The 17854-nt window shown below is 53.8% G+C and overlaps 1 protein-coding gene across 3 annotated transcripts in view; it reads right to left on the bottom strand.

The window, feature by feature from the left end:
• Nucleotides 1-486: 486 nt before the first annotated feature.
• LOC140396478 (CD82 antigen-like) overlaps nucleotides 487-17854 on the bottom strand; it is a 51547-nt gene continuing 34179 nt past the window's right edge. For all 3 annotated transcript variants that reach the window (XM_072485142.1, XM_072485144.1, XM_072485143.1), the window contains exon 9: nucleotides 487-1074. In XM_072485142.1, the coding sequence (XP_072341243.1) occupies nucleotides 1009-1074 (66 nt within the window). In that variant the 3' untranslated portion in view covers nucleotides 487-1008. The remainder of the gene's footprint in view (nucleotides 1075-17854) is intronic.

The raw sequence follows: 17854 nt of genomic DNA, 5'->3' as shown, positions 1-17854 counted from the left end.
ACACTAACTTATTATGTTACACAGCAGGAAGAAATCTTTCTTGGATATTAAAAATAATTTTACATTTTAACATCAGATAGCATATACAGGGTGGTAATTAGAAATTAGAAGACACCAACATTTTATGAAAATGGGCACACATAAAGTAACAAACAGACAGACATAAAGCCATGATGCGCAATATATATTGTTGGTTTTGAACCTTTTTTTTCCATTGGAAACTATTTTCACAATTTCAATGTTGCATTCTGTAATAATTTTTAAAAGTCCAGAGACCAGTTTACATATTTTATGACATAGGCCAGCAATGGGATATCAACATTGAACTTCGAGGTGCAACGTTGCTTAATTTTCCCATTTTCTGATGTTGGAGCTATTTTAGTTGTGCGAAAGGATTGGAGATATCCTTCTAATTGATGCAAATTCTTCGACGTGGCACATCGATGCCAGTATAGCTTACTCACTTTGAAAAGAATAAGCCAATAGTTTAACTTGCAGAAACAAGGATTTTTATTTCAGAAAATGATGCACATTATCATTGTTGTCATTTCGCAATGCAAAGATTACTTGAATGTTTATAAAACTGAAATATGGCAAAATTAACCAGTGTTGGAACAGTGCAAGATTTCTGTTCAATTTAAAATAAGATTTGCTAAAATCCATTTTCAAACTCCATATGAATCCTTTTCATTCTACTTTATAAGAAGAATTCTGGAAGAATGCTGTAATTTGTTGCCACTGTTGTCACATATTTACCTCTCTTTTCAATTATATTATAGGATTGATTGGGATTCACCATCCTCAAGTTTATACATTATTAAAATAGAATGCACTAAGTTAAATACAAAGCACACAATAAAACCATGGTAATGTACAACTTTGTAGAAGTAAATGCTGTATTTCATGATGTTACAAGCCAAACAAGGTGACATTAGAAATTGGTTTCAAAGTTTGTGATTCATGTTTAAAAAAATGGAAGAAATTATTTCCATCTCGTATGTTTCTCTTTTAAATTATTCTTTTCTTTTTCTTGATGTATTTCAACAGATACACAGCCATAATAAATTGCAATACCTAATGGGGAAATAAACAATAGTGAATCAAACAAAGTGAGAGACAAATAACTAATGATTATTAGTGATGTTAGGATTACATTCCTTTGTCAACCATTGTAGCAGAGGTGTTCATCTCTTTGAAATAAAGATAGCACATGAAATGGAGTAAATAACAGAGGAATATCATATAAATGCATTTATTTTTCAGCTAACAGTCATTTCTAGGTTCAATAGTGCACTGAGTGGGTTGGTGCTTGCCTGAAGCCCTTTGTGGGTACATAGCAATACTCCAATCAGATGGTGACCTTCCTCAGTATGGACAGGATGGAATATTTTATATTCTGCAATTCCCACGAAGAGCATTCGTGGACAGAAAATCATGAGGGAAAAACACTGAAGATCAGAATTTACCCCTGCACACCAGCTGACCTACTCACTCCACAGGCATAAGAGGCGAAGCGAGGAATTAATTACATAAAACAAGCGCAGTGCCAGAATATTTATTTCTGCAGCACATGCCTGTGCCTGAGTGTAACTTAAACTGAGAATTTCTTTTCATAGAGCATTCAACATATTTTAACAAGTAATCAGACACAGATGGATGATAAATTCTTGCCCCATCATACATTCTGGCCCATTTTAAATAAAATGAAATATCAAGGTTGAGAATTTCCAGCCCCACCCAATGCTGGGATCTTCCAAATGCCGCCTAAAGTCAATGGACTTTTGGCTGGTTTTCCAAATTTTCTGTTCCTGAATCCCCACCCAGTTCTCACTTAATGTAATTTTGCAAGATAAAAATGGATTTCCATTCAAATAATGAATGCGGAAGAATTGCTGGGCCATTATATATCGGGTCACTTCAACGCATTAGAGAAGATTCCCGGCACCTGGTATTTCTAGTAAAATTCTTCCTTTTGAATAGGTATAATTTATCATTGCCACAGAAGCATAGGGACCCCGGCGGTGAGGTTGCAGGCGAGGCCTGTAAAATGTTGCAGGCACTGTGCCCATTGCCTATTCACCCTTCCTAGCTAGTTATTTTATCAACGTGGGAAGAGGCATCAGGCGGGCCCTGTCTGTGGGTCAATTAAGGTCCCGAAGTTACCAATTAATGGCTACTTAAGGGTCTCATCATGCCGCTCCTGGGATTTAACCAGCAGTAGGAGAGGCCCACACCAAATCTGGTTTGGCAGTTCCCCCTGCACTGGTTGGTGGTTGGCAATGAGACTTTCCACACAATTGGGCCTCTGGGCGCATTGGAGCATCCCCTTGGGACATTCCCTCAAGCCTGGTCTTCTTAGCTTTTCACCACTTAGCTTTCACTCCACCTCCTGCTCCTTGGCATTAGGGATTGGATGTAGTCTCAGCAGTGACCACATTTGATTGGCAGGCCCGGTTGGGGGCGGAGACGCTTCCTGAAACCAAATATCACCCCTTCAAGCATTAAATGCATGCAGGGGCGAGCCGCCAGTGAACTTGCCCTCAACATTTTTGCTGAAGGTTGAGGACATGGTGCTCTGTCAGATTTGACTGATGGAAAAAATATTTTATTAAAGCTATGTGAGGAATGAAATTTCTGTGCATAACCGTCAATCGCAACAAAAAAGCAAAGTACGATCAGGCTTGGAGGAATGTGAGATTACATTGCCTATATACTTTATTGATTCTGGGGTCAGCTGCTTTGCTGGATAGGGATATTTTGTGAGGCGGACCTGGCTGAAGAGAGGTCATTCATCCATGTGTTAAGCTTCTGGGACATGCTGGTTTGGTCAGTAATTATAGTAATAAAGAGACTGCGGAGCATAAATAGACCATAAAACCATGGTCAAAGGAGAAACTGAGATGAAAATAAATGCATCTTCTTGGCTACATATCATTTAAAGTTTTTACTGTATTGGAATTTAGTGTTAGAATGCGAGGAATGTAGAGATAAAATTAGAATTAGAATGAACATACATGCTTTGAGTAAACCTCTCTTTGCTACAGTCAGCTGTAATTATGAAGTGTGGTAGACGTGGTCTTATGTTGAATCGTGAATTCACTAACAAAGAATCGTATAATTATATGGAATTGTGTTGTAAGATTTGACCAAGTACTCAATTGAATTACGTGACAATTACGTGTTAAACACAAAGATCGGGGCGTCATTCTCCGACCCCCCCGCCGGGTCGGAGAATCGCCGGGGGCTGGCGTGAATCCCGCCTCCGCTGGTTGCCGAAGTCTCCGGCACCGGAGATTCGGCGGGGTCGGGAATCGCGCCGCGCCGTTTGGCAGGACCCCCCGCTCGATTCTCCGGCCCGGATGGGCCGAAGTCCCGCCGATAAATTGCCTGTCCCGCCGGCGTGGATTAAACCACCTTTTGAACGGCGGGACAAGGCGGCGTGGGCGGGCTCCGGGGTCCTGGGGGGGGGGGGCGCGGGGCGATCTGGCCCCGGGGGGTGCCCCCACGGCGGCCTGGCCCGCGATCGGGGCCCACCGATCCGCGGGCAGGCCTGTGCCGTGGGGGCACTCTTTCCCTTCCGCCTCCGCCACGGTCTCCACCATGGCGGAGGCGGAAGAGACTCCCTCCAGTGCGCATGCGTGGGAAACTGTCAGCGGCCGCTGACGCTCCCGCGTATGCGCCGCCCGGGGATGTCATTTCCGCGCCAGCTGGCGGGGCAACAAAGGCCGTTTCCGCCAGCTGGCGGGGCGGAAATTCCTCCGGCGCCAGCCTAGCCCCTCAATGTTGGGGCTCGGCCCCCAAAGATGCGGAGACTTCCGCACCTTTGGGGCGGCGCGATGCCCGCCTGATTGGCGCCGTTTTGGGCGCCAGGCGGCGGACATCGCACCGTTTCAGGAGAATTTCGCCCCTGATTCTGCATTGATACCAACTGTGTTTAAAGTAACAAAAGAAAACAGACCAGGAAAGCAGTCCATTCAGCCTCACATCAGTAGTGAATGCTGACTATACATACTATACTGATCCATCCCCCTTACATTCATCCTTCTGCTCAGCTCTTCATGAATAAGTGAGCAAATAGACTCCCTCTCAATAAATAACTAAAGGATTAGATTGTTTGCATCTGCTACACTATATTTTCAGGAATTTAAAAAAATTCTCCCACTCTCCTTTGTCCACAAACTACAAAGTGAACAGACCTCTTTTTGTCCTTAACAATGAATCCACTGAAACAAAAATTAAACAGAGCACAATTCTCCATAACTTCCAATTAGCTGCCTAGCACACATTCACTCCTTCATTGCATCTCCTTCCACAACTGCCCAGTGATGTATAAGTTCACTTAACAATAGGGTCCATCACAGCTGAGCCAGGCTTCCTGCCACGTCCATAGATGTGGCTAGGGTTGCTGATGGCAATCAGGGGCGAGATTCTCCGACCCCCCGCCGGGTCGGAGAATCGCCGGGGGCTGGCGTGAATCCCGCCCCCGCCGGTTGCCGAATTCTCCGGCACCGGATATTCGGCGGGGTGGGAATCGCGCCGCACCAGTTGGCAGCCCCCCCCCCGCAATTCTCCGGCCCGGATGGGCCGAAGTCCCGCCGCTAAAATGCCTGTCCCGCCGGCGTAGATTAAACCACCTACCTTACCGGCGGGACAAGGCGGCGCGGGCAGGCTCCGGGGTCCTGGGGGGGGGGGCACGGGGCGATCTGGCCCCGGGGGGTGCCCCCACGGTGGCCTGGCCTGCGATCGGGGCCCACCGATCCGCGGGCGGGCCTGTGCCATGGGGGCACTCTTTTCCTTCCGCCTTCGCCACGGTCTCCACCATGGCGGAGGTGGAAGAGACTCCCTCCACTGCGCATGCACGGGAATGCCGTCAGCGGCCGTTAACGCTCCCGCGCATGCGCCGCCCGGAGATGTCTTTTCCGCGCCAGCTGGCGGGGCACCAAAGGCCTCTTCCGCCAGCTGGCGGGGCGGAAATTCGTCCGGTTCGGGCCTAGCCCCTCAAGGTTGGGGCTCGGCCCCCCCCAAGATGAGGAGCATTCCGCACCTTTGGGGCGGCGCGATGCCCGACTGATTTGCGCCAGTTTGGGCGCCAGTCGACGGACATCGCGCCGATACTGGAGAATTTCGCCCCAAGAATGGGAATGCCATCTATTTTGTTTCCTTTCCTAATGTAATAACCCTCACGATATCCATGGGGACACCACAATTGATCTCCCCATGGGACCCGTGGAATAAGAGTTTCCCTGCAGTGAGTGGAGGCTTATCAGATGGGGTTCGTAGAAATCGCCTCATAAAAGCGGGTCCAGATTGGGACCGCCGAGACCAGTAGAGTTCCTTGGGACTGTAAGCCACGCGTTGTGGCCTTTGCTTTTGTTGTCAAATTAAACTTCTTTTGGATTTACCTTCTCGGATCTCCTGAGCTTTTATTATGGCAATGAGGAAAATAGTGGCTGCGATCCTGGACATCTTGACTGCAGAGGAATTCCCCGGCACAAGAAAGAGGTCGGTGAGACTTTAAAAATGCTGCTTTTCGGAAGTCTAGAACCCTACGATACAAATGTGGCAGACTGGGCCTATACTGAGCAGATAAGGTATTTCTTCCAGGCAAATGGTATTAATGGAGATGACCGGCAAAAGGTAATATTCCTGACCGCCTGCGGCATCCCGACATTCAGCGTAATACTCCGGACTCGAGAACCTTTGGTGAATTTGTGGAACTTGTTGCGAATCTTTATGACCCCAAGCCGTCGGTAATCATGCAGAGACATCACTTCAATACGGCTTGTAGAACCCCTGGGGAATCGCTAACGGAGTTTTTGACGTTCCTTCGCAAGTTAGCCGAGCATTGTGTCTTCGGCCCATCCCTCCCTGTGATGTTGAGAGATCGGTTGGTGTGCGGCATACACAGTATGGCGAAGCAAAGGAAGCTGTTTGCGTAACCGGCCTTGGATTTAAAAAGGGTCATAGAGTTGTTGCTCTCCTGCGAGAATGTGGAAAAGGGGGTTCAGGAATTCCAGGGTCCCAAGTACTACGATGTGCACAGAGTTGGCTAGCCCTCATTCCGACAAGTGATACCCCCCTACCCCGCCAAGGTGACCCAGTCACTTCAAAACAGCGACGTGGTCAGACCCGCTAACCAAGGGCCGCCACAGCTTGATGGGACATCTTCCCAGAGGACAGTAAGAAGTACCCACAACAGTGCTGCACTTGCGGTCTCAGGAACCGTGGCGGTCGAGGCTACCAGAATCACCAGTGAACGCACTGCTCTGGCTAGGTGACACAAGCATCCAGAGCCAGGGCTTCGCACATTGTCCCGCCCAATGACAACTTCATGCAGTTAAACTGCATCAGGGCGCCCAAATTAGCCCCAATAAGAATAACGCTCCAAGTTATTGGTCATCCCTTGGACATGGAAATTGATACAGGGGCTGTTGTTTCAATTATTGAACAACAGACGTTCGATAAGCTGCGATTGGGGAACAAGCACCTGGGTTTGAAGGATACCAAGTCCCGACTGACAACCATTTACCATCATCGGGATCACGGTGACCCCAGTTAACCATGGACAGCAGTCGGTCCGGCAATGCGCAAGTGCCCGGACCCAGCCTCATAGGCCATGACTGGTTGCAAAGATTCCGCTTGGACTGGCAACAAATCCTCCAGATAGGTACTGGTAGTTAAGTCCTTGAAAAGTATCCGGAAGTTTTCCATGGCGGTCGGGGAAAGATAAAGAGGACTACAGCTAAAATTTGTATTGACCCAGATACCCATTCTAAATATTTTAGGGCCCGTCCGGTCCCATAGGCCCTACAGTTGAAGGTGGGTGTCATGTTCAGCCGCCTGCAGATCGGGGACATCATATGCCCGGTCAGGTTTGTATAGTAGGCAGCGCCAGTGTGGTCCTAGAGCGGAAGCCAGACAGGTCAGTTCGCCTGTGTGGGGATTACAAAATGATAGTCAACAGGATTCCCTGTTGGACAGGTACCCCATGTGATGTGTGGAGGACCTATACGCAAAGTTAGCTGGGGGCCACTCCTTCACAAAACTGGATATGAGCCACGCCTACCTCCAGTTGGAGTTAGACGCAGCATCTAGAAAATAAGTCACCGTCAACACACAGAGGGGTCTGTACGAGTATATCTGCTTCAATTCAGGCTGCCATCGGCATGTGAACTTTTCCAATAGGCGAAAAAAACCGTCCTCCAAGGGCTCCCCAGGGTGGCTGTCTCCCTGGATGATGTACTTATTAAAGGAGCCATCGAGAAGGAACACCTGGGCAACCTAGAAGAGGTCCTCTGACGTTTTTCTGATGTGGGTGTCTGCCTGAAATGGGGCAAGTGTGTCTTCCAGGTGAAAATGGTCACATATTTGGTATACTGGGTAATAAAGACGAGTGGCACCTGGTGGAGGAAAAAGTGCGGTCCATCAAAGGAGCGCCGACACCTGAGAACTGTATCATTTTTGGTTTGTATGGATGAGTGCCATATTAATATGTTGCATTCATTTACTGGCAATATGATTAATTACTTTGTTATCAAATATTCCGATTCAAAACCCGCTCAAAATGCTCACTGCATTAACAGAAGCACAGGCAGTCTGTTGGCATTTGGACTGAGTTTGCCGAATAAAAACTTTAAAAAATTCAGAACACTAATTTTTTGATGTTACTGGTTAAGAGTTAAGGGGCAGAAATCGGCCATTCGGCCTGCTCCGCCATTCACTGAGAGCCTGACTGACATAATAATACTCAACTCCACTTTCCCGCCTTATCTTCATAACCCTTGAGTTCATTACTGATTAAAAATCTATCTGTCTCAATCTTAAACATAGTCAATGACCTAGCCTCTGCAGCTCTCTGCGGTAAATAACTCCACAGATTCACTACTCTCTGAGAGAAGAAATTCTTCCTCATCTCTTTTTCGCTACTTAATGCCGAATAATGGGTTAATAGTTATGGTGATGAATTAGGGATGTGTAACAGTGACATTGGCATCCATGTTCAAGAGACTGAGAAGTAAGGCAGCATGGTAGCATTATGGATAGCACAATTGCTTCACAGCTCCAGGGTCCCAGGTTCGATTCTGGCTTGGGTCACTGTCTGTGCGGAGTCTGCACATCCTCCCCGTGTGTGCGTGGGTTTCCTTCGGGTGCTCCGGTTTCCTCCCACAGTCCAAAGGTGTGCAGGTTAGGTGGATTGGCCATGATAAATTTCCCTTAGTGTCCAAAATTGCCCTTAGTGTTGGGTGGGGTTATGGGGATAGGGTGGAGGTGTTGACCTTGGGTAGGGTGCTCTTTCCAAGAGCCAGTGCAGACTCGATGGGCCGAATGGCCTCCTTCTGCACTGTAAATTCTATGATAATCTATGATAAAGATGGAAATATGTACAAGAGAGAGATGTACTTACCTAACAGCCTAGTGTAGATAAAGGAGTTTAGGTTGGACCTAATTATTAATTAATGGTGGGAAATCTCCTCTCCTCAGAACAGGTCGAAAGTTGCCCGAAGAGAGATAATAATAATAATCTTTATTGTCACAAGTAGGCTTATATTAACAATCAGGGCAGGGCAATCCTCCCACAGTCCAAAGATGTGCAGGTTAGGTGGATTCACCATGCTAAATTGCCCTTAGTGTCTAAAATTGCCCATAGTGTTGGGTGGGGTTACTGGGTTATGGGGATAGGGTGGAGGTGTTGACCTTGGGTAGGGTGCTCTTTCAAAGAGCCGGTGCAGACTCGATGGGCCGAATGGCCTCCTTCTGTACTGTAAATTCTATGATTCTATGATTCTATGAACACTGCTATGAAGTTACTGTGAATAGCCCCGAGTCGCCACATCCTGGCGCCTGTTCGCATACACAGAGGGGGAATTCAGAATGTCCAAATTAACTAACAAGCACATCTTTCGGGATTTGTGGGAGGAAACCAGAGCACCACGGAGGAAACGGGGAGAACAGGCAAACTCCACACAGACAGTGACCCAAGCCGGGAATCGAACCTGGGACCCCGACGCTGTGAACCGAAGAGTATTCAAAGTGGAAACCAAGCCACAAACCATGGTAGCAGCAGTGGTGACACCAATCTAACAACACTCTGGTGCCATCAACAAAACATCCACAGGTGGAAATCAGAGGATTTCTTCAAAGGAAAGATCAGGGGCGTCATTCTCCGACCCCCCAGAGGGTCGGAGAATGGCCGTTGGCCGGCGTGAATCCCGCCCCCGCCGGTTGCCGAAGTCTCCGAAGGGAGAAAAGTCGGCGGGGCGTTAATGTCGCCGCTGCCGCGGAGAATGTCACAGATCTGCGCAAGGCAGCCGATTTTCGGCCTGCCGATATTCTCCCTTCCGGATGGGCCGAAGTCCCGTTGACGTGATGACCGTTCACGTCGACGTGAATCAAACCTCCTTTTCATCGGCGTGACCCTGTGCTCCAGGGTCACGCCGACCAGCGTGGAGGTGAGTGACGGCCTGGGGGGTTGGCTCTGGGCAGGCGATGGCGTGGCCGCAGTCTGAATGCGTGAGGAGAGGTGTGTCTCGGCTTGTGTGTGTGTGTGTGTGTGTGGCGGTGGGGGGGGGGGGGGGGGTTAGAATAGGCTGGGCTCCGGGGGAGTGCCGGGAGGGGGTCCATGCCGGGGTGGAGGTTGGGGGGGGGTCCGTGCCGGGGTGGAGGTTGGGGAGGGGTCCCTGCTGGGGAGGGGGATGGGGGGTCCGTGCCGGGGTGGAGGTTGGGGGGGGGGTCCGTGCCGGGGGGGGGGGGGGGTCCCGTGCTGGGGAGGGGGGTGGGGAGGTCCGTGCCGGGGTGGAGGTTGGGGGGGGGGTCCGTGCCATGGGGGGGGGATGGGGGGGGCCCGTGCCGGGGTGGAGGTTGAGGGGGGTCCCTGCTGGGGAGAGGGATGGGGGGGGTCCGTGCCGACGTGGAGGTTGGGGGGGGGGTCCCTGCTGGGGAGGGGGATGGGGGGGTCCGTGCCGGGGTGGAGGTTGGGGGGGGGGGTCCGTGCCGGGGAGGGGGGATGGGGGGGGGGGTCCGTGCTGGGGAGGGGGATGGGGGGTCCGTGCCGGGGTGGAGGTTGGGGGGGGGTCCATGCCGGGGGGGGGGAGGGTCCGTGCTGGGGAGGGGGATGGGGGGGTCCGTGCCGGGGTGGAGGTTGGGGGGGCGGTCCGTGCCGGGTTGGAGGTTGGGGGAGGGGTCCCTGCTGGGGAGGGGGATGGGGGTGTCCGTGCTGGGGTGGAGGTTGGGGGGGGGGTCCATGCCGGGGAGGGGGATGGGGGGGTCCCTGCTGGGAAGGGGGATGGGGGGGTCCGTGCCGGGGTGGAGGTTGGGGGGGGGGGTCCCTGCTGGGGAGGGGGATGGGGGGGTCCGTGCCGGGGTGGAGGTTGGGGGGGGGGGTCCCTGCTGGGGAGGGGGATGGGGGTGTCCGTGCCGGGGTGGAGGTTGGGGGGGGGGGGGGTCCGTGCCGGGGAGGGGGATGGGGGGGGTCCGTGCCGGGGTGGAGGATGGGGGGGGGGATCCGTGCCGGGGAGGGGGATGGGGGGGGGGGTCACTGCTGGGGAGGGGGAAGGGGGGTTCCGTGCCGGGGTGGAGGTTGGGGGGGGGTCCGTGCCGGGGGGGGGTCCCTGCTGGGGAGGGGGATGGGAGGGCAAGTGAGTTGGTCCACCTGGCCAGGTGCCAGCCTCCAACAGTTGGACCCATGCGGTCCATGCCACCTGGCTGGGGGGAGGAGGGGATATGGGCAATGCTGAAATGTCGTCGTTCCCCTCCCCCCACCATGCCGTCATGTTTTCAGATCATCCAGCGATGTTGGCCGCCGTGGCGGCAGCCGCTCATGTCTATGTTGCCCTGGTTGAGGAGGAGGAGGAGGAGGAGGAGCGTGCCAGAGAGGCGGCGCAGGCTGCTGCAGAGGGGCAGGCGGCAGCCGCCCAGGCTGGAGGGACACCCGACCGACAGGACGAGGATGGGGAGGAGGACGTCGCGGCCCCACGGCAACGGAGGCACCCGAGGGCGCCCCGTGTGTACCGGCCCAGGCAGTCATACCAGGACCTCACGGACCGGGAATGCAGGCGAAGACTCCGGATGAGCCGGGAAACCGTGGCACACATCTGCCACCTGCTGGCACACCTGTCACCGCGTGGCACTGGCGGGGGACACCCTCTCCCCGTGTCCGTCAAGGTTACGGTGGCCCTGAACTTTTATGCAACGGGGTCATTCCAGGCACCGAGTGGGGACCTGTCCGGCATATCGCAGACATCGGTGCACCGGTGCATCCGGGCAGTGACAGATGCCCTATATGCCATGGCGCACCGCTACATCCACTTCCCCGTGGACCGGGCCAGCCAAGATGCCCGGGCCGTGGGCTTCTCTGCCGTGGCCGGGTTCCCCATGGTCCAGGGCGCGATCGATGGGATGCACGTCGCCGTGCGGCCACCTGCAAATAACAGGGCCATGTTCACTAATAGGAAGGGGACCTATTCGATAAACGTACAGGTGGTCTGTGACCACCGCATGATGATCCTGCACGTCTGCGCCCGTCACCCAGGCAGTGTACACGACTCATTCGTGTTGTCGCGGTCATCCATCCCCGGCATGTACGAGGGACGCCATCCCCGGCTGAGGGGCTGGTTGCTGGGCGACAGGGGCTACCCATTGCGATCGTGGCTGATGACGCCTATACGGAGGCCACGCAATGAGGCGGAGAACCGCTACAATGATGCCCATGTAGCGACAAGGGGAGTGATAGAGAGGTGCTTTGGCGTGCTGAAGATGCGTTTCAGGTGCCTGGACCTCTCTGGGGGCGCCCTCCAGTATCGGTCAGATAGGGTCGGCCGCATCATTGTGGTGTGCTGCGTCCTGCACAACATAGCCCAACAGAGGGGCGATGTGCCGCAGGCAGAGGAGGGCGGAGTGGAGGAGCAGCAGGAAGAGGCGCAGTCCTCCCCAGATGAGGGGGATGGGGGTAATGGTCAGGGCAGACGGGGTAGACACAGGCGGGTGGCTGTCCACCGTTACCGGCTGGCCCAGCGGGCACGGCACAGACTGATAGACGCCCGCTTCACTGACTAGATGGGCGTGGGAATCGGGTAGTATGGCCACAGACCGCACACCATGGCACCAGCCGACCACCCACACCCCCCACCCATCCACCCACCCAGCACCCACACCCCCCTCCCCAACCCCACCCACCCCACCCGCATGCACACCACCCCCCCCCCCCCATTGCCGATCCACCTGCGGCACAACCTGGGCCGGGCTCACACAGTTGCGGGTGGACGCGTGTCTATCGCAGGCCATGGAGGATGATGACAACCCGCCCTGTGGTGAGCTCCTGGCTCTACATCGTTGGACTATGTCTGACCCATGGCCACAGTACCACCATCCACCCGGACCATCCCTGCATGCGGCTGTGACACTGCAGCGCACGGTCCCGTCCTCTGCCCGGGGGATGTTGATGGCGGCCCAGGGGGAAGGGGGCAGACTCACCTGGGGCTGAGGTAAGACCACCCCTCACACACACACTTGCGCTCAACGTACATGACACCCCCGCACACTTTGGACAGAGCACAAAGGCAGCTTCTGTAGGTGTAACATTGACTTTAATAACCAAAGGAGTTCATGCACGTGCCCTAGCCCCTAAAACTCATCTGTGCCCTGCAACCGTGCCAACTTACTCAGTGTCTAATTGTTTGGCCTTATGGGCCCTTTGACTACGTCTACGTGGTTCCCCAGACGGTACAGCAGAACTGGAGGTGGACTCCTGTGATTCCTGCCCTCTGACACTGGATCCCTTTGGCGGCCGTTTCCTGGGGCGTCCTGGCCTAGATGGGCCAGGCTGTGGCCCGGGCGACTGGGATGGCGAGCTGCCAGCCTGTCCTGCCCGTTGCCCACCCGATGCACCTGGGACGGAAAGGGGGGGGAGTCCGAGGTGTCGCGGTGTACCGGGACCTCCCCTACAGAGGGAGCCGGGACGGACCACACCACCTCCTCCTCCCTTGGGGTGCCCGATGGCCCCCAGGCCTCTACATGGGTGGGGGATGCGAACGGACTGGCCATCCGACGCCCCCCCGACATTTGGCGCTGCCAGTCCCGGAGGCCCGTGCTGGTATCTGCAGAGACTGGGCCATGGCCTGCTGAGACTGGGCCATGGCCTGCAGAGACTGGGCCATGGCCTGCTGAGACTGGGCTATGGCGTTGAGCGCCTCTGCCATCTGGCGCTGGCACTGGCTCATCGCCTCCTGTGAGAGGGCAGCCATTTCCTGGGCCACAGACGCCGCCTGCACGGAAAGCCCCAGGCCTCGCAAACCGTTCCCCATGTCTGACACCGTCGCACCCATTGCCTCCACCGCGGACGCCACCCGTGCGGTGTTGGCCTGGGTGGCATGCATGACCGGCACCACTCCCAGCTCCTGGACGCGGGTGGACTCCTCCACCTGCGACCGCAGCCGCCGCAAGCCGCCCGTCACCCTCTTCGCTTGTCTCCGGGTCGGTGGTTGCATCGGATCTATGTGTGGGTGTGGTAACTCCAGGAACCCGGGATCCATCTGGGCGGCAGATGTTCGCTTGGGCTGGGCTGCCCTCCGACCGCCCGGCCCCTCTGCTGCTCCTACCTCCACCTGCTGTACCGGGACGTCTGTGTTGTGCACACCAGTGAGTGTACCAGACGCCTCATCACTAAAGTGCCCAACCGAGGTGAGTGTTTCTGCGATGGTGGAGGGTGTTGGTGACAGCAGTGGCGTTGTGTCGTGCTCTTCGTCCCACTCTGAGTCCATGGCACTTTGGGGTGGGGGTTCGTCTCCACCCATCCACTCTGAGTCACTGTCCGGTATTCCGTCTTCCTGGGTAGTGCTGTCTCGGGTACTGCTGTCCCGGGTAGTGGTGTCCTGGGTAGTGGTGTCCTGGGTAGTGGTGTCCTGGGTAGTGGTGTCCTGGGTAGTGGTGTCCTGGCTCGAATGTGACGGGGGCCTGTGGCTGCCCCCCTCATCGCTGGGTGCTCGCTCCCGCACGTGACGGGGTGTCGTCTCCCTGTTGCTCCAGGTCTCTCCGTCTCCCGTGGTCTCCGAGGGGCGTTCTGCGGGCGCGCATGCTGGAGGGTCCGGGTCTCTCCGTCTCCCGTGGCCTCCGAGGGGCATCCTGCGGGCGTCGCATGCTGGAGGGTCCGGGTCTCAACGTCTCCCGTGGCCTCTGAGGGGCATCCTGCGGGCGGTCTGCATCTGCGGGGATGGGTGCCTGGACGTTTGGTCCTGCGATACACAATGAAGCATGCATGGTTAGACATCAGGCAGTGATCAGGTGATACGGGGGAGGGGGATATAGGGGAGGGGGGATATGGCGACGGGCTGTCGGTGGCTCACTTCCTACTACGCCCCCGACCTCTGCATCAGCAACCTCCCGGTCCTCAGGTCCGCCAGCCAGTTCCAGGGCCCTTTCCTCGTGTTCGGTCAGTGGCCTCTCATCAGCGGGGCCTCCTCCAGTCCTCACATGCTCCCTATTGTTGTGTGCGCGCTTCTCCTGTGGGGGGGGGGGGGGTGGCAGGGGTAAAAGGCAACACTGTTAGGCAGGTATATGAATGCACGCCATCGCTGCGCGAGCATTGCAGAGGTTAAGGTTAGGGCTGGATTCACTTGGGGATATGGGGGAGGGGGGATATGGGGGATATGGGGAGGGGGGGATATGGGGGAGGGGGGATATGGGGGAGGGGGGATATGGGGGAGGGGGGATATGGGGGAGGGGGGATATGGGGGATGGGGGATATGGGGTAGGGGGGATATGGGGGAGGGGGATATGGGGGAGGGGGGATATGGGGGAGGGGGGATATGGGGGAGGGGGGATATGGTGAAGGGGGGATATGGGGGATATGGGGGAGGGGGGGTTATGGGGGAGGGGGATATGGGGGGGGATATGGGGGAGGGGGAGATATGGGGGAGGGGGGAATATGGGGGAGGCTCACCCTGCCTGCTCTGACGAGGTCGTTCACCTTCTTGTGGCACTGGGTGCCTATCCGTGGTGTCAGGGCTACAGCGGTGACGGCCTCTGCCACTTCCCTCCACAGACGCCGGCTGTGGCGTGGGGCAACTCTGCGGCCGTGCCCGGGATACAGGGCGTCCCTCCTCTGCTCCACCGCGTCCAGGAGCGCCTCCACATCGCGTGACTCGAACCTCGGGGCTGAGCGGCAGCCAGCCATCCAGTCGGGTGTTGCGATCGGGTGTTCCAGTCGGGTGGGGGGGAGCAGCGCGGCCTTATGAGCCGTCACGCCGTGTGGCGCGTATGACACTGCACGGCGTGAACCACTGCGCAAGCGCGGATCCCGTTACGTCGCTGCTAGCCCATTTCGGGCCGGAGACTATCGACCCATTTTTCCGACGTGACGCAAGTCGGATTTGCGCCGTTTTTTGCGCCGATCGGCGGACTTTCCGCCGATAACGGAGAATTTCACCCCAGAAGACTTTGATGAGAGGCACACCAAAATGTCTGTAGTAGCAATGTCAGAACCGGATGAACAATCACTGCCCGTTCTGCAGATACCTGCCAACTTCGAAAGTTCACATTGAGGCCAGTGTTGGGGTTTGTGGATAAAGCAATTCCAGGGTATAAAGCAAGAACAAAGAAAAGTACAGCACAGGAACAGGCCCTTTGGCCCTCCAAGCCTGCGCCGACCATGCTGCCTGTCTAAACTAAAATCTTCTCCACTTCCGGGGTCCGTATCCCTCTATTCCCATCTTATTCATTCGGTTTGCATGAATAGAGCAGAAGCACTGGGTTAGTCTGCTCATGCATGTAGTGAGGCTCACTGCGGATGGTGTCTTCCTGAGATGGGGGTAGAAGAGACCTCTGCAAATTTTGAAACTGCCATGGAACCATTTGATGCATATTCAGCCCAAGATTGAGCCTCCTAATCGAGCAAGTGCAATTCAATCAGACTTACCAAAGGCCAGGGAATGCATTGAATTATTCCTTACTGTATCGGCTAGCCAGTAGTATGGTGTATTGTAGGAGCTGTCAGATTTTTTGCAGAATAAAGAAGGCCTAACACTTGAACAAACCGTTCAATAGGCTAGACAGGCTGAATTTAGGGACCAAAACAGGTCATAATCCATGGAAATACCAATGCTTTGGATGAGCCTTTCAGTTAGGTAGTACTAAAGGTAGCAGCCTGCTCACTCAAAAGTCCACCAAATTGGGGGAAAGAAGAGGAAACCCTGCAGCAGCCCTTTAAAGTGCCCTCACTGTTGAGGTAAAGAGCAGCGCAGAAGACAAGATTGCCCTGCCCCGCAGAGTGTTTCCAATGTGGAGATACAGGACACTTCAAGTAGTTGTGTAAATCTAAATATGCAATACAACGAAGAAAGCAGGAAACTCTGAAAAGCAGACTGTCAAGGAAATTGGGAATAAAGAAAGAAATAAGAATACAGATTTCCGAGGAGAAGTGAAGGACCAAGAACTAAAGTTTTGGTAAATTACTTTGGAACTTATTGGCTTTAAGACTGAATTCAAACAAACCTTATATTGGAGCCAATGTCCCAGTACTGGCTGACCAGTTGGAATGGCTCAAAGCACGAGAGATCCAGCCATCAAGGATTAAATTGCAAGGCCCAGGTGGTACAGATCTTCAAGTAAAGGGTCAGATAACCACCACCCTGAGTCACAAGGGGTGAGAGATTATCGAGACCCTTTATATCTTACACAATCAAAGCACATCTTTACTGAGGAGAAATGCATGTACACAACTAGGTTTTCTGGAATAAGTAGACCAAGTCCTATTGCAGGAGAGTGAGATTCTTTGTCCAGACAGCCTCGAAGGGTGGAAATAGAAGGAACTGACAAAGACGGAGACCATCCATTCGAGGAGCTTCTGGACGTAGGTTAGCTCCCTCTTGACACAGGTTATGAGGAAGAGGCCATTTCATCAACAGTTGTTTTGTTGGGGCATCAGGTCCTAGTGATCATTATGCTCTTCGAATTTAGCACAAATGAAGGGTGGAATTTACCGACCAACCCGCCACCTGTTTATCAGCAACAGAAGCAGCCCACCAGCGGGATTTATCTACCCCGTCGTTGTCAACGCGATTTCCCGGTGACTGTACCCCTCATCGGCGGCAAACCCATGCTCCGGCGTGGGAGTGGGATATCCCGCTGGCGTGAACAGCCAGTAGATCGTGCCCAAAGTCTTTGTTGTCTTTTCTAAGCACAGTAAGAAGTCTTACAACACCAGGTTAAAGTCCAACAGGTGTATTTGGAATCACTAGCTTTCGGAGCGCAGCTCCTTCATTGAGGAGTCAGCTGCGTTTGCTGCCAAAGAGCTGAATTTGTATATTTGTCCCACTGAACCCACCAATGAGATGCATTGCATATTGCTGGCCGACCACAGCGAGCTATCCAGGGAGGATAACATTCTTAATTCCAAGTTGCTTCAAACTACTGGAGCGAAAGGAGGGCCTAATAGTTTGTATGAAACTAAGTTGACACCCATACGTCAATCTCATCAGACAATCATCCTTACACTGAAGTCATTCTTTCGTGCAGTAGCCAAATCTGCAAAGTTTTTACAGGAATTTCATCTAGGTCCAGTCCTGGAGATTCATTCCAACGTTGACGATGGTCTGATCTTACTATTTTATACGGATACTGTCATCCCATTGCCTATGGTGGAGCAGTCTCATGCCAATTCAAGTATGGCAATCTTATCACAACCTACAGAAAGTACAAGGCGCATACAAAATGTAGCAGCGAAGCCGTTTTTTCTTCACATCTTGCAATGTCTACAGGGTGTTTTGTCTTCTTCTCGCCTTCCAAATTCATTCAAATCTCAGATCTTGAATATCTTTTTTGTTATCCTTAGTGCAGCAATGAATGATACAACTGTGCAATTCTT

The sequence above is a fragment of the Scyliorhinus torazame genome, chromosome 19 (genome assembly GCF_047496885.1).
Source record: "Scyliorhinus torazame isolate Kashiwa2021f chromosome 19, sScyTor2.1, whole genome shotgun sequence".
NCBI classification, from domain to species: Eukaryota; Metazoa; Chordata; class Chondrichthyes; order Carcharhiniformes; family Scyliorhinidae; genus Scyliorhinus; species Scyliorhinus torazame.
This window is presented reverse-complemented; position numbering and strand designations above follow the sequence as displayed.